At 40.2% G+C, this 15734-nt stretch overlaps 1 protein-coding gene across 1 annotated transcript in view; it reads left to right on the forward strand.

Annotated features, from left to right (window-relative positions):
• mrps35 (mitochondrial ribosomal protein S35) overlaps window positions 1-15734 on the forward strand; it is a 38644-nt gene extending 22910 nt beyond the window's left edge. The window contains exon 7 of the mRNA XM_043708880.1: window positions 15384-15734. Within this exon, the coding sequence (XP_043564815.1) occupies window positions 15384-15659 (276 nt within the window). The 3' untranslated portion in view covers window positions 15660-15734. The remainder of the gene's footprint in view (window positions 1-15383) is intronic.

Consider the following 15734-nt stretch of genomic DNA (forward strand, 5'->3'; position numbering starts at 1 on the left):
GATTTATGGGTAATGCTAGTTTAGACTAAACTGGTAGGTAGAGCTAGTGAGGTATTTGCCACACTATCAGATGAGATGTCAAGAGATTATGAAAAGGTTAAACGGGCTATTTTAAGTGCTTATGAATTAGTACCAAAAGCATTTAGACATTGGTTCAGAAACATAAAGAAGGAACCAGGTCAGACTTATGTTGAGTTCTAAAGAATTAAAAGTAGTCATTTTAATCGATAGATGCATGCTTTGAAAATAGATAGGACCTTTGAGGCTCTAAGAGAGATTATTCTGCTGGAGGAGTTTAAAAACTCACTTCTAGATATGGTAAGAATTCATGTGGAGGGACAGAAAGTTCCGGAAGTGAGAAGGGCAACAGAATTAGCAGATGGGTATATGTTGGTGCATAAGACAAACTCCCAGCCAGAATTTTGTCCTGTGAGGGAGAGAATTTGGGAGAAGGGGAGATCCTACACGATGGAACAATGAGTAGAGAGCACTGGTAAGAGTCGACCACAATTTAAAAAAGAAGCCCAAGAGGGTGGAAAAGAGGTGAAAGGCTTCAAGTGTTTCCACTGTGGTAAAGTTGGACACGTAAAGTCACAGTGCTGGTTGTTAAGGAAAGGCACTGTGGGAAAAGCTGTGGTAAAAGAAGCTAAGCCAGTGGCATTAATGAAGGTAGTGAAGACCCTAAGAAGAGCCGGGAAGCTGCAGGTGAGTGCACAGCCTAGGCAGGGGCTGGGTATGGAGTTAGTACCTGATGTCTATAAAGAATTTGTCTCTGTGAGTAAAGTTTACTCAGAAAGAATAGGGGGAAAGGACAAGAAGTTATAATTTTGAGAGATACAGGATCTAACCAGTCGCTGAAAGTAAGAGATGAGCAAATTTATATACTTTTTGATCTGTTACCCGAGAGTGTGGTAATTTGTGTGATAGATGGACAGTAATTTAGCTTTCCCCTATGTAGCAACAGGTTGGAGAAGTCTCTCTCAAGACTGGGGAAGTAACTGTGGGAATGATTGTCATAGTGTCAGTTCCAGAAATTCAGATTATTCTTGGGAATGATTTGGCAGAATCCAAGGTGGAAGTGACGCTTCTTGTTGTGGAGAAGCCCAAGGAAGATGAAGAAACTGAGGAGTTAAAACAGAAATATCCTGGTATTTTCCCAGACTGTGTGGTAATCAGATCCCATTATCATAAGTCACAGCGCAAAGCAAAAACTAAAGATAAAGATGAAGGAATTGAGGGTGCAGTTACTGGACACCCTGTTTGATGTAATAGTGCAGGAAAAAACCTGAACAGGCAGCGGGTCAGACGGAGGTGCTTAGTCCTGAAAGGCTAAGGGACTTGCAACAGCAAGACAAGATGATAAAAGATATATATGTGGATGCGTACTCTGCAAAGGAGGCAGAGAATATTCCTGAGGGCTATTATCTGAAAGATAGAATCCTAAGAAGGAAATGGAGACCACGGCAGGTTAGCACAGAGGAGAAATGCATCAAAGTGCACCAGATTGAGTTGCTGGTAGCACACGGGCAGGAGGTGTTACGGGTAGCACATGAACTACCTGTAGGATGTCACCTAGGGATACGAAAGACTCAGGCTAAGGTACAAAAACATTTTTATTGGCCTGGAATGCATAAGGATGTGGTTAACTTTTGCCGTCCATGTCATACATGCCCAATGGTAGGTAAGCTACAGAAGGTAATAATACCAGCACCTTTGTTGCCAATTCCCGCACTTGAAGAACCTTTCACGAGGGTTATAATTTATTGTGTAGGTCCCCTCCCTAGAACTAAAAGTGGGAACCAGTACCTGTTAATCATAATGGATGTGTCTACCAGATTTCTGGAGGCAATTCCATTACAGCGTATCAAGGCAAAAAAGGTAGTAGAGAAGGTAATAGCTTTCTTCACATGGTATGGGCTACCCAGAGAGATTTAGTCAGACCAAGGGTCAAATTTTACTACTAGGCTGTTTAAGGAGGTTATGGATCGCTTAGGCATAAAGCACTTTAAATTCAGTGCGTATCATTCTGAATCCCAGGGAGCTTTAAAAAGGTGGCATCAGACCTTGAAGACCATGTTGTCAGGATTACCCGAATGACTGGGATAAAAGTATCCCAATCATATTGTTTGACATTAGAGATGCCCCATATGAATCTACTCAGTTTACTCCATTTGAGTTAATATTCGGTCATGAAATGAGAGGCCCTTTGAAATTACTTAAAGAAAAATTGTCAGGACCAAAGTCAGAGATCTCGCACTTAGATTATGTATCGGAGGTGAGGGAGAGATTAAATCGAGTAGGTGAGTTAGCAAAAACAGCACCTAAAGAGGACACAGTATAGAATGAAGCAGGTGGCAGATAAAAGCTCTGAGACTCAGATGTTTTCTTAAGAGGATGATGTATTAGTACTGTTCAGAGTGGGGTGCTGGAAAAGCATAGCAGATCAGGCAGCATCCTAGCAGCAGGAGAATTGACATTTCGGGCAAGAGCCTTTTATCAGGAATGAGGCACATTCTTGCTCTGCGGATGCTGCAGTCCTCACTTTCTCCTCCATGCTAGTACTGTTACCAGTGATAGGAGATCCTTTCAAAGCTAGTTTTAGTGGTGCCTATCAAATTGAGAAAAAGTTGAGTCAGGTGAATTATCTAGTAAAGATGCCAGATAGAAAAAATGGTATCGAGTATGTCATGTGAACATGTTGAAATCATATTATACCAGAGAGAAAGAACTGGAGAAACAGGTGCCACACAGATTTAGGAATCAAATCCAGATGATGTGGATTTTGATGTGCCTCAAACTAGATTAAAAAATGAAGAAATCCTTGAGGAGTGGGATAGGTTAGTAAAGTATCTGTCTCATAAGAATAGAATCCAGTTGAAATGTTTGTTACTGCAGTGTAAAGACATATGTAAGAATCAGATGGGGAGGACTAATGCTACTGTACATGAAGTAGACGTAGGGAATACTACTCCAATAAAACAACACACCTGCTGGCTTAATCCTTTCAAAGTCAGGCAGGTCCAGAAGGAGGCGGATGCCTGCTCAATGAGGATATCACTGAACTAAGCCAGAGCGAGTAGAGTTCGCTGATCACCTTAGTTCCCAAACCAGATGTGACTCAATGATTCTGTGTGGATTATCGCAAGGCCAACACCATTACAAAATCGGACTCACATCCAATTCCTAGACTGGAGGACTGTATCGAGACAGTTGGACAAGCCAGTTACATCACCAAGTTGGACTTAATGTGTGGTTACTGGCAGATACCTTTATCAGAGATAGTGAAAGAAATTTCTGTGTTTGTAACCCCAAATGGACTTTATCAATTTAAAGTGATGTCCTTTGGACTGAAGAGTGCACCCGCCACATTCCAAAGACTCATGTACAGAGTTGTGGCTTGGTTAATAAACTGTGGTCGATTTGGACAATGTAGTGATTTTTAGTAAGTCTCAGAAAGATCACATAGTACAGTTGGCGGAGCTCTTTGAACGACTACGAGAAGCAAAACAGGTAATAAACTTAAATAAAACTGAATTCGTGAAAGCAGAGGTGATGTTCTTGGAACATAACTTCAGCCATGGAAGGTTGACCCCACGGAACACAAAGACAAAGGCCATCGAGGAATTTCCATGACCAACCACAAAGAAAGAGGTGCTTCGATTTTTAGGACACAGCAGATTCGATTGGGAGTTTGTTCCATACTTCAGCAGTGTAGTGGCTCCGTTAACTGATTTTCTGAAGAAAAACATAAAGTTCCAGTGGACAGAACAATGCCAGGAGGCATTTTAACCATTGGAAATCAATATTACATTTTAAAGAAGATCAACATCACCAGAGGAAATACTCAACGATTGAGAAATAACGATTGAGTTTTGGACTGTCCTTACTACATTTTAATGTGTCTGTCACGAGCAATGTGTGAGACACGGTTGTGTACACGGATCACAATCCTCGTACATGCTTAGATTGCTTTAAAGACAAGAATATGAGACTATTTCATTGGATTCTTATGTTACAGACTTTTAATTTTAAAATCGTATATGTTGCAGGTCAGAAGAATGTAATCACAGATGTGTTATTGTGGATTGAAATGATAAAATTTAGATGAGATTATATACACATACATACACATATACATACATACTCACATATATACATAAAATAATTTTAAAAAAACAACCCCAAGGGGGGTGAGAAAATCAAATCACTCTCCCCACCCCCCATGATAGTATTAAAAAGTAAGGTAAGAAAAAAGAAAAAAAAAAGGGGGGGATATAAACCAAAGCGGGGGGAAAGGCAAACCAACATCCATTATCTCTTACAATTTATCTAAGAGAGTCCAAGAATTCCTTAGCCTTTTCTGGCGATCCGAAGTTATGCACGGATCCTTCATGGTTAAAGCGTAGCGTCGCTGGGTAGCGTAAGGAGTATTGAATATTTAAGTCCCTTAAACGCTTCTTCGCCTCGTCGATTGCCTTCCTCTTTCAGACCAGAGCTGGGGAAAAGTCCTGAAATAACATGATCTTGGATCCTTTATAGGTCATAGCTTGGGGGTCTTTTCCAAGATTTCTAGAAGCTTCTAGGAGTATCTGCCTCTCCCTATAGCTCTGCAGCTGGAACAGGACCGGGCGTGGGCACTGTTTCAAGCCGGGCCTGCGTATTGCGACCCGGTAGGCCCATTCTACCTTTACCTGGCCTGATCCAGCTTCCAGATTTAAAAGCTGTGGCAGCCACTGCTGGAGGAATGCTGTAAGCTGGCCTTCCTCTTCCCGTTCGGGAAGGCCCAGCAAAGGAATATTTTTTCAACGGGTCGTCAATATGATTCTCTAAGGTCCAGACTCGCTGTTCGAGAGTCCGGACCTGATCCATGGCCGATTGTGCTGTAGTTTCGGAGGTCGCGGCCTTTAGCTCCGCCCGTCCGACTCGGCGCTCGATCTCCTTAATGTCTCGGTTGTGCTTCTGCAGCGCGGCCGACAGTGAATCCCATCGACTTCGGGACTCCTCGATAAAAGCGTCGATCTTCGCGTCCAGCTTGGAGATCATCTCCACAAGGCTTGTCACTGTAGGTAAGTCCCCCGGGGCGGCTGTGGACGCCTCTGCTGCAGCTGGAGAGTGTGGGGGAGGGGTTCCTGCTTGCTGAGAGCTGCAGGGTCCCTTCCCTTTGGTCATTTTTGCTAACTATTAGACTGTTTAAATGTAATATTAAGCAACAAATTAAATTAAACAGCTATTATGAATGATTTGGTGAGTGTGGTGGGGGTGGGTGACCCACTTTACCCAAGTCTTGGGAAGAGCACTATAGACTCAGACTTGCTGGGTCACCGCCATCTTGGATCCCCTCAATACTGCATTTAAAATAATAAATTGTGAGCCTTGAGACAACTATCCGCACCACACCTAAATGCATTTGGTTCATAAATGCACTGAGTTATCTGGGAAGATCTCTTGGAGCATGAGTTATGAAATTTGGGAAAGAAAAAATTGTAACGGCACCAATAAATTGAACTCCTGCAAGTATTTCTGTGCATCTTGTGCTTGATGCTTGTATCCTTTTCATGCATTCTGGGAGGAATAGAATGAGCATGTGAAATTGTTCAAACCAATTACTGTGCTGAAAGAGTGGGTTGCAGCTTTATGTTTTGCCAAGCTTTTCTGTGAAAAACACAGCTATGAAGTGACATTGCGTAATTAACGTAAAATACTGTCCATATTTGTATGGGTTTCTGTGCGCATCCATGTTAAAAGCTGTATTTAAATTCTGACCAATATCATATGAAGGCCTTTAAGTATATTGGATTATTTTAGTCTCTAGAAAGATGGGATCATTTTATAGAGTAATACAGCATAGACACAGGCCCTTCAACCTGCAATTTCTATGCCAACCAATAAACACCAAACTATAGCAGTTCCATTTACCTTTACTTGGTCCCATAGCCTACTATGCTCTGCTATTTTCAGTGGTCATCAGGATGCGTCTTAAGTGTTGCAAGAGTACCTGTTTCTGGCAGCATGTTCCATAGTTCTACCACCACCGTGAAAAGAAATGTCCTCATCCCTTGTAAACCACTTACTTTTCACTTTAAACTTATGATTTAAACTTAAACTTCTGGTCTTAAACATGCCTACATAAGAAAAAGATTACCACTGTTTACCCCATCTATGCCTTTCATAATCTTGTATAGTTGAATCAGAACACCTCCCCACACCACCCCCAATCCTCAAGCCTGCTCTGCTCCAGGGAAAGTAAATTCAGCCTATCACTTCTCCTTATAACTGACATTTTTCCATCGCAGGCAACGTTCTGGTAAATCTCTCTCCAGGGCAATCACATCTTTCTGATAGCATGGTGACCAGAACTGCACCTAAAATTCTATCTGTGACCTAATCAATGCTCTATAAAATTGCAACAAGACTTCTCTGCTCCTATGTTCTATGCCTTGATTGTGAAGGCAAGCATCTGTATGCCTTCTTCACTGCACTATCTCCTGGAGCTGACATATTCAGTGATCTGTGCACTTATACACCAAGGTCCCTTTGTTCCTCAGTACTCTGTAACAACTTACTGTTCATTGTGTAAATCCTTGCCTTATGAGACCTATCAAAATGTATCACTTCTTACTTATCAGGATTAAATTCCATCTGCCCAGTTTACCAGCTGATCAATATCACAGTAGTTAAGAGAAATACTCTGTGGAAAGATATTTTGGATAAATCAAAAGGACTTGTGGGGAAATGCTTTGATATATTTAAGATTACTAATTGTAAAAATAATTTTCAGCATGTAATAGTTTTCAGATAATGAACTGAAGTTCAGTGAAGATCACTGTTGATTTTTGACCCAGTGCCCTTAATGCCTTTGGACAACAAAAACAGCAATCTCTGTTTTAAATACATCCACTCTGTTTTGAAATAAATGTCACTCACGCTGTGTAAACAGGAAAATTAATCTACTTTCTAAAGGCTTTCTAAGAATGATTAATTTCCTTGGTGAAATTCTGCATTTAATTTTTTTTTGTACCTCCATCTCATCCAGGAAAGCTGTCACTCGGTCCCTCTCTGGGAGTATTGAATGTCTATTTAATGGACAGTACAAACTATATTTGTGAAGTGGTGCTTTAATGAGATGATTCTGTGGTGTAGTTCATAATGTAAACTGCTGTCAAGGTTAATATTTAGTGAATAGCGCTTTTAGTTTTTTGTTATGGTAAAAGTCATAAATCATGAAATCTTTTCATCCTTTCAGCTATTAACTGGAAGTTTGAATTTCTAACATCTGTCAGCTGTACAAACATTATAATTTTCATTATTTGCATTTGAAGGTGTTTGATCTTGTGTTTTGACAGTTATATTTTTGCCTTTCTTTCTTCAAATCTTTTAGCAATTTGCAAGTTAAGCTGGTTGTACTGTATTACCAATCTTGCATGCAATTGTAATCTAGTACTTTGTGTAATTCACACTTAGGTAACACAATAAAGTGAGGACTCCAAACCCAACTGTATTATCAAATACCTACTCCCAAATAGTTGGTGTTTTCTTTAATGTTTAAACAGCATGAATAGAAACACCAGCAACAATTGATACAGAGGAACGATACCACCAGCAGATTCCCTTCCAAGCTACTTACCATCCTGACTTGGAAATAGATTACTGCTGAATCAAAATCCAAGAGCTCCCTCCCTTAGAGCATTGTAGGTTGACCTCCAGCAAATGGACTGCAACAGTTCAAGAAGGTTGCTCGCCGTTACTTTCTCAATGCCAACAAGCAATGGGCAATGAATGGCATATTCCAAAAAATAAATTTAAAAAACTTACACAGAACATTTAATAAGAATCTGCCCATAAATCCAGTAAATGATCTAAAGCTGTCTGGAATTAAGATTGATTTGGAGATGCCAGTGTTGGACTGGGGTGTACGAAGTTAAAAAAAATCACACAACACAAGGTTATAGTCCAACAGGTTTAATTGGAAGCACAATAGCTTTCAGAGCGACACTCCTTCATCAGGTGATAGTCCTGACCCTTCGGTCCAACTCTTCCATGTCACTCAGAAATCCTAACCTAATCTAGTCCCATTTACCAGCACTTAGCCCATATCCCTCTAAACCCTTCCTATTCATATATCCATCCAGATACCTTTTAAATATTGCAATTGTACCAGCCTCCAGTATTTACTCTAGCAGCTCATTCCATATACCCTCAACACTCTGCATGAAAATGTTGCCCTTTAGGTCCTTTCTATATCTTTCCCCTGTCATCCTGAACTTATGCCCTCTAGTTCTGGACTCTCCCACCTCAGGGAAAAGACCTTGTCTGTTTATCCTATCCATGCCCCTCATGATTTTATAAACCTCTATAAGGTCACTCCTCGGCCTCTGAAGCTCCAGGGAAAACAGCCCCAGCCCATTCAGTCTCTCCCTCTTGCTCTAAACCTCCAACCCTGGCAATAACTCTACTAAGGCTTTTCTGAACCCTTTCAAGTTTCACAACATCCTTCCAATAGGAAGGAGACCAGAATTGCAGGAAATATTCTAAAAGTGGCCTAACCAATGTCCTGCACAGCCACAACATGACCTCCCAACTCCTACATTCAATACTCTGACCAGTAAAGGAAAGCATACCAAACACCGCCTTTGGCGTCCTATCTACATGTGACTCTACTTTCAAGGAACTGTGAACCTGCACTCCAAGGTCTCTTTGTTCAGCAACACCTCACATTTATCTAAATTAAACTTCATCTGCAACTCCTCAGCCCATTGACCCACCCTGATCAAGATCCGGTTGTAATCTGAGGTCACCTCCAATTTTGGTGTCATCTGCAAACTTACTCACTATACCTCTTATGCTCACATCCAAATCATTGATATAAATGACAAAAAGAAGTTGACCCAGCACCGATCCTTGTGGCACTCCACTGATCACAGGCCTCCAGTCTGAAAAACAATCCTCCACCACCACATTGTCTTATACTTTCGAGCCAGTTCTGAATCCAAATGGCTAGTTCTCCCTGTATTCCATGAGATCTAACCTTGCTAACTAATCTCCCATGAGGAACGCTTTACTGAAGTCCATATAGATCACGTCTACTGCTCTGCCCTCATCAATCCTCTTTGTTTCTCCAAAAAATCTCAATCAAGTTTGATAGACACGATTTCCCACGTACAAAGCCATGTTGACTATCCCTAATCAGTCCTTGCCTTTCCAAATACATGCACATCCTTTCCCTCAGGATTCCCTCCAACAACCTGCCCATCAATGCCAGACTCACCAGTCTGGAGTTCCCTGGCTTGTCCTTACCACCTTTCTTAAATAGTGGCACCACATTAACCACCAGTCTTCCGGCACCTCACCCATGATTAGTGATGACACAAATATTTCAGCAAGGGGCCCAGCAATCACTTCCCTAGCTTCCCACAGAGTTCTGGGATACACTTGATCAGGTCCTGGGGATGTATCCACTTTTATGTGTTTCAAGGCATCCAGCGCCGCAACCACCTCTGTAATATCGACATTTTTAAGATGTCACCATCTATTAACCACATTCTATACCTCCCATGTCCTGCGCCACAGTAAATACTGATGCAAAATACTCATTTAGTGTCTCTCCCATCTTCTGCGGCTCCACACATAGGCTGCTTTGCTGATCTTTGAGGGGCCCTATTCTCGCCCTAGTTACCCTTTTGTCCTTAATGTATTTATAAAAACCCTTTGGATTCTCCTTAACCCTGTTTGCCAAAGCTATCTCATATCCCCTTTTTGCCCTCCTGATTTCCCTCTTAAGTATATTCCCACTGCGTTTATACTGTTCTGAGGATTCACTCGATCTCTACTTGTCATATGCTTCATTCTTTTTCTGAACCAAAACCTCAATTTCTCTAGTCATTCAGCTTTCCCTATACCTACCAGCCTTTCCTTTCACCCTAACAGGAATATACTGTCTCTGGACTCTCATTACCTCATTTCTGACGGCTTCTCATTTTCCAGCTTCCCTTTACCTGCGAACATCTGCCCCAAGTCAGATTTTGAAAGTTCTTGCCTAATATCGTCAAAATTAACCTTCCTCTAGTTTTGAACTTCAACTTTTCTTTTCCATCACTATTTTAAAACTAATAGAATTATGGTCGCTGGCCCCAAAGTGCTCCCACACTGATACCTCAGTCACCTGCTCTGCCTTATTTCCCAAGCGTAGGTCAAGTTTTGCACCTTCTTTTATGGGTACATCCACATACTGACTCAAGATTTTCTTGTACATACTTAACAAATTCCTGTCCATCTAAACCTTTAACACTATGGTAGTTCCAGTCTGTGTTTGGAAAGTTAAAATCCCCGACCATAATCACCCTATTATTCTTACAGGTATCTGAAATCTCCTTATAAATTTGTTTCTCAATTTCCCGTTGGTCTATAATACAATCCCAATAAAGTGATCATCTCTTTATTATTTCTCAGTTCCACCCAAATAGCCTCCGTGGATGTATTCCCAGGAATATCAGTACAGCAGTAATACGTAATGCTAATGTTATCAAAAACGCCACTCCCCCTCATCTCTTGGCCCCCTTTTATACCCTGGAACATTAAGCTGCCAGTCCTGTCCATCCCTGAGCCATGTTTTGTACTTGCTAAGATATCCTAGTCACATGTTCCTAACCATACCCTGAGTTCATTTGCCTTCCCTGTTAGGTCTCTTGCACTGAAGTAAATGCAGTCCTACATTGTTCCCTGCTTTGTTCCTTCCTGCCCTGACTGTTTGACTCACTCCCCTTTCCAACTGTGCCAGTTTCAGATTTCTCATTATTTCCATGGGTCGATCCCCCCCTTACCGCACTGCACCACCCCCACCCCTAACCCCTTACTAGCTTAAATCCTCCCGAGCAGCTCTCGCAAATCTCCCTGCCAGTATATTAGTCCCCTTCCAATTCAGGTGCAATGCATCCCCCTTGGACAGGTCGCTTCTACCTCAGAAGAGATTCCAATGATCCAAAAATGTGATCCCTTCCCCAATGCACCAGCTCCTCAGCCATGCATTCGTCTGCTCTATTCTCCTATTCCTACCCTTACTACCTCATAGCACCAGAAGTAATCCAGATATTACTAACCTTGAGGACTTCATTTTTAAATTCCTGTCTAACTTTCTATATTTTCCCTTCAGAATCTCATCTTTTTGCCTTCCTATGTTGTAGGTTCCAATGTGTACAATAACCTGCTGGTCCCTCTCCCATTTGAGAACATTCTGCACCCTCTCGGAGATATTCTTGATCCTGGCACCAGAGAGACAACACGTCATTGTTTTTTTTTGCTGCTGGCCACGGGAACGTCTGTCTGTGCCTCTGACTATAGAGTCCCCTATCACAATCGATCGCTTGGAACCCTACGTAACGTCATTACCAGAAACTTGGCTGTTCGTGCTACATTTTCCTGAGAGTCCAACACCCCATACCTTTTCCAAAACAGCATACTTGTTTGAAATGAGGGTGGCCACAAAGAGTTGAAAAATCATTAAATGAATTACAGTAGATCAATATTATCTTTCTCAGACATTACCACCGTATATCTAATTAGCTCTTTCAACAAAAACATTGCTGAGAACAAAAAAGCAACAGTTTGCTGTTGAATTAAATCCATTATAGATCACAGCATGTTGAATAATTGCACTTTAGATTATAATCATTAGTATTTAGTTATACAAGGAAAAACAATGCCTTCCATGACACGATATCTGCCTGTCATTGCACAACTCTGTTACATTTCAGGTACATATAGCTGAGCATGCTTCAGGACATTGGCTTAATCCTAAAAGTGCATTTTTGTTACAGGCTGAGTTCCTTGTGTTTTCTGAAGTACTTGTAATTATATCAACTGCAACACTGTTTTGGTGACAATCTTGTCTAAATGTTTGGATTTACAAGAATCTATTATTCATGAGATCATGTGGTGCTGTAGCAGAAGCCCTACCTCTGGGGCAGAAGGTGTGGGTTCAGGTCTGATGTGTTCTGGAGGTGTGTTATATAAGTATTTTATAATAGTCAAATTATGTCAAAGATTTTATTGCATTTTTGCAGGTGTAGTTTTTGCTATCAACACAAGGCATTCAATAGAATGCTGGATAGACCTTTGTGTCTTCTGTTGAAAGCCTAAAACCTTCTCAGGACTCTAAATGAACATAGTTTTTAAGTCTGATTAAGAGTAATAATATCCTGTATATTGTGAGGTTTGACTTTTACATAAGTAACATTTTTGGAGAGGTTAGAATTTGCCATTGCCTTGCTATTGCAACTGTCACAGTCTATTCCTGCCAACTCTGCGGCCAAAAGGATTCTATTTTAATTTATGAGTAAATACTTACGTGGAGACAGACATTAGTTTCTGTAAACTAAATTCATTAAAATTAACAATTCAACAAGAACAAAAGTCATATATACAAATGTGTACAATTTCACTCATCGTTTTTCACTATACAAAAAATACAGTTCAGCACATATCATAAACTAAATTTGTATTAAAATTCATGAAAAATCATCCTCCTCATCTTCAGTATGGAATTTGCTTCTTAAATGGCAACATATTGATCAAAAGCATCAATATCTTTGACAGCAATTTTATCATCAAACATATAATTCCAGAAATAATTATCTTTTGTGCCATCAAGTGCCTTGCCTAACCCACATGACACTGACCAAATTTGATGTGAACATTTCTGAGATGAGAAGCATTTTTTCCTTATGTGCTCCTCCAGGCTGGAAAATCCAAACTTCCTTCAGTGATATTTTCAAGCCATCTTCATCCATCCAACCATTCTTATAAGGAGTTGGATGATGACCACTTTTGAGAATTGTTATTTTGGGCGTCTTTTTTCTTCTCTGAATATCATGATTGGCCTAAACTTTATATCACTGGACTAGACACAATAACACTTAAATGAATCTGTTCTTTTCGTGGCCAGTTGTCTTCACTAACATTACCTTCTCTTCTGTTCTGATCACCATTTGACTGGGAAAAATGTCAAAACTCACAGGTCTGCTTTGCAAACAATCTTAACAACTAAGTTTGCAGTGGGTTGTTTATCCACCATTCATTCTTGATACCAAGTTGTTATATTCGAGGGTAGGACTAGCGGGAATGCAGTGCATGTCACTGAGGTGTCTGCTGTGACATATCATCACGTCTTGACATCAGTAGACATGAGGAACAGAACAGCCACCTCAATACTTGGCTATTTTGTCAAGCAGGTTTGCACAGCACAAGTTTGAGTTCAACAGCAAGCAGTGATGAGGAAAAAACATTTTAGAATATTTTGGTAAAAGTCAAGTGATTTGTGTGTGAGAGTTTGACTTTAATGCAAAGGTGCTCAGTAAAAGATTTTAAATAGACTGCCGTCACTAGAAGACAGACAAATAGTACATCTTAAATCCATTTACTAATGGTTGGCTGAAAGCAAGCTCTATTCATTTCTGTCAGCTTATGCCAGATAGTCTTTTTTGATAGTCTATGCCCATTTATCTTTCTTTCATTCCGACTGATGAATTACCACAATTACTTGTCTTTGTTGCTGAAGGTGCTCTCTAAGCACTCTGTTTCCAGGTAAAACATCAGAGAAGGTAGTACTCCGCTTGATTCTCTTCAGGATCTTGGGCTTTTTAGAAAGCAATAAAAGATACACACAGTGATGTTCTGAGTCTTACTTGAGTCATACAGAAAAACTCCAATTTTATCCTGGACTGTGGTTTTATTTTTCATCTATGTGCTCACACTTTCACTTTGTCGAACTTGATGAAGGGGAAGACAGGGTAGTGATGAGAACAAATGCGTAAAACCCCATAAACACTTACTTTTCTATTGCTGCGAAGTTGAAACCACTATTATACTGCAGGAGTGGCAGAATAATTGTCCTATTAATATGGCATAATTTGGTGTGAATGTATTTAAATGTAATTGTAATGTCATTTCATGTAATAGCAACTTGAAGAAAGTCATGATTGTTCTGATTCTAATTGTTTTTTATTGACTTTCTCTTTTCCAAAAGCCTTTGTTTTAACAATCTTCAAATTTCAGGGAATAATATTCAACATTAAATACCTTTAAACTACTATTTCCAATGGTTTGTCAAACCATAGCAAACAGGTCTATTATTGTTGCAATAATCCTCTTCTTGGATTTTTTTATTGACTTGGACAAATGTATCAGAAACTGCATCCTATTCACTTTTCCCTAGAATGTGAAAGCTTTTATAGAAGCAGCACTAAAGAGAAAAGGCATTTCAGTAAATTCTATGGAAATCTTAAATTCAACTGTATATTTATCATCAGTCTCTCAATTTGTTTATGATTAATTAGAAATCTTAGAAATAATTTTAGTTCGTCAGTATATCCCTTATTTTATCTGCACTTCTATAATGGTTTGACTTATTTTAAATGTCCAGTCTATATTCAGCCTGTCAGATGGGCCAGTGGGCTGAGAAGTGGCAGATGGAGTTTAATTTAGAGGTGCTGCATTTTGGGAAGGGCTTATACACTTAATGGTAAGGTCTTAGGGAGTGTTGCTGAATAAAGAGACCTTGGAGTGCAGGTTCATAGCTCCTTGAAAGTGGAGTCGCAGGTAGATAGGATAGTGAAGAAGGCGTTTGGTATGCTTTTGTTTATTGGTCAGAGTATTGAGTACGGGAATTAGGAGGTCATGTTGCGGCTGTACAGGACATTGGTTAGACCACTGTTGGAATCCTGCGTACAATTCTGGTCTCCTTCCTATCGGAAAGATGTTGTGAAACTTGAAAGAGTTCCGAAAAGATTTACAAAGATGTTGCCAGGGTTGGAGGATTTGAGCTATAGTGAGAGGCTGAACAGGTTGGGGCTGTTTTCCCTGGACCAACAGAGACTGAGGGGTGACTTTATGGAGGTTTATAAAATTGAGGGGCATGGATAGGATGAATAGACAAAGTCTTTACCCTGCGTTGGGGGCACAGATTTAGGGTGAGAGGGGAAAGATATAAAAGACACCTAAGGAGCAACATTTTCATGCAGAGGGTGGTACATGTATGGAATGAGCTGCTAGAGGAAGTGATGGAGGCTGATACAATTGCAACATTTAAGAGGCATTTGGATGGGTATATGAAGAGGAAAGGTTTGGAGGGATATGGGCCAAGTGCTGGCAAGTGGGACTAGATTGGGTTGGGATATCTGTTCGGCACGGACGAGTTGGACCAAAGCGTCTGTTTCTGTGCTGTACATCTGTGACTATGACTCTATAATTGGACCTCCTCCAACAATATCTTTGGACTGTTTTGTTCAGTTCAAATCATTCTGATGGGGTAGAAATACAGTACTTCTGAAACTATGCTGTACATCTCTATGACTCTGACATAATAATCATACAATTGTCTTTCTTCTTCACAGAAAACTGAAGCATGGGAATTGGACAAAACAGAAGCTGACATGGATGAATATATTTGGGAGAACAGTCAATCTGAGAAAAATGCTTTGGATACAATCTTCAGAATGAAAAAAGCTGAAAAATTACCAGCTTCAAAAGAAGACATAATTAGCTCCCCGGAAGTCCACAATTACAAGCTATCAGTGGTGAATATTAAAAATGAAGGAGAAACAGAAAATAGCATCTTACAATACAAAGAATCTGTAAAGAAACTGCTAAAATTGCAGATTGCAGCATAATCAGTGGCACTGTACAGACTTTGTATAAAAATTTTATTTAAGTTACAGGTGTTCAAATAAAACATCTTGTATAAA

The sequence above is a fragment of the Chiloscyllium plagiosum genome, chromosome 19, assembly GCF_004010195.1.
Source record: "Chiloscyllium plagiosum isolate BGI_BamShark_2017 chromosome 19, ASM401019v2, whole genome shotgun sequence".
In the NCBI taxonomy this organism is placed as follows: domain Eukaryota; kingdom Metazoa; phylum Chordata; class Chondrichthyes; order Orectolobiformes; family Hemiscylliidae; genus Chiloscyllium; species Chiloscyllium plagiosum.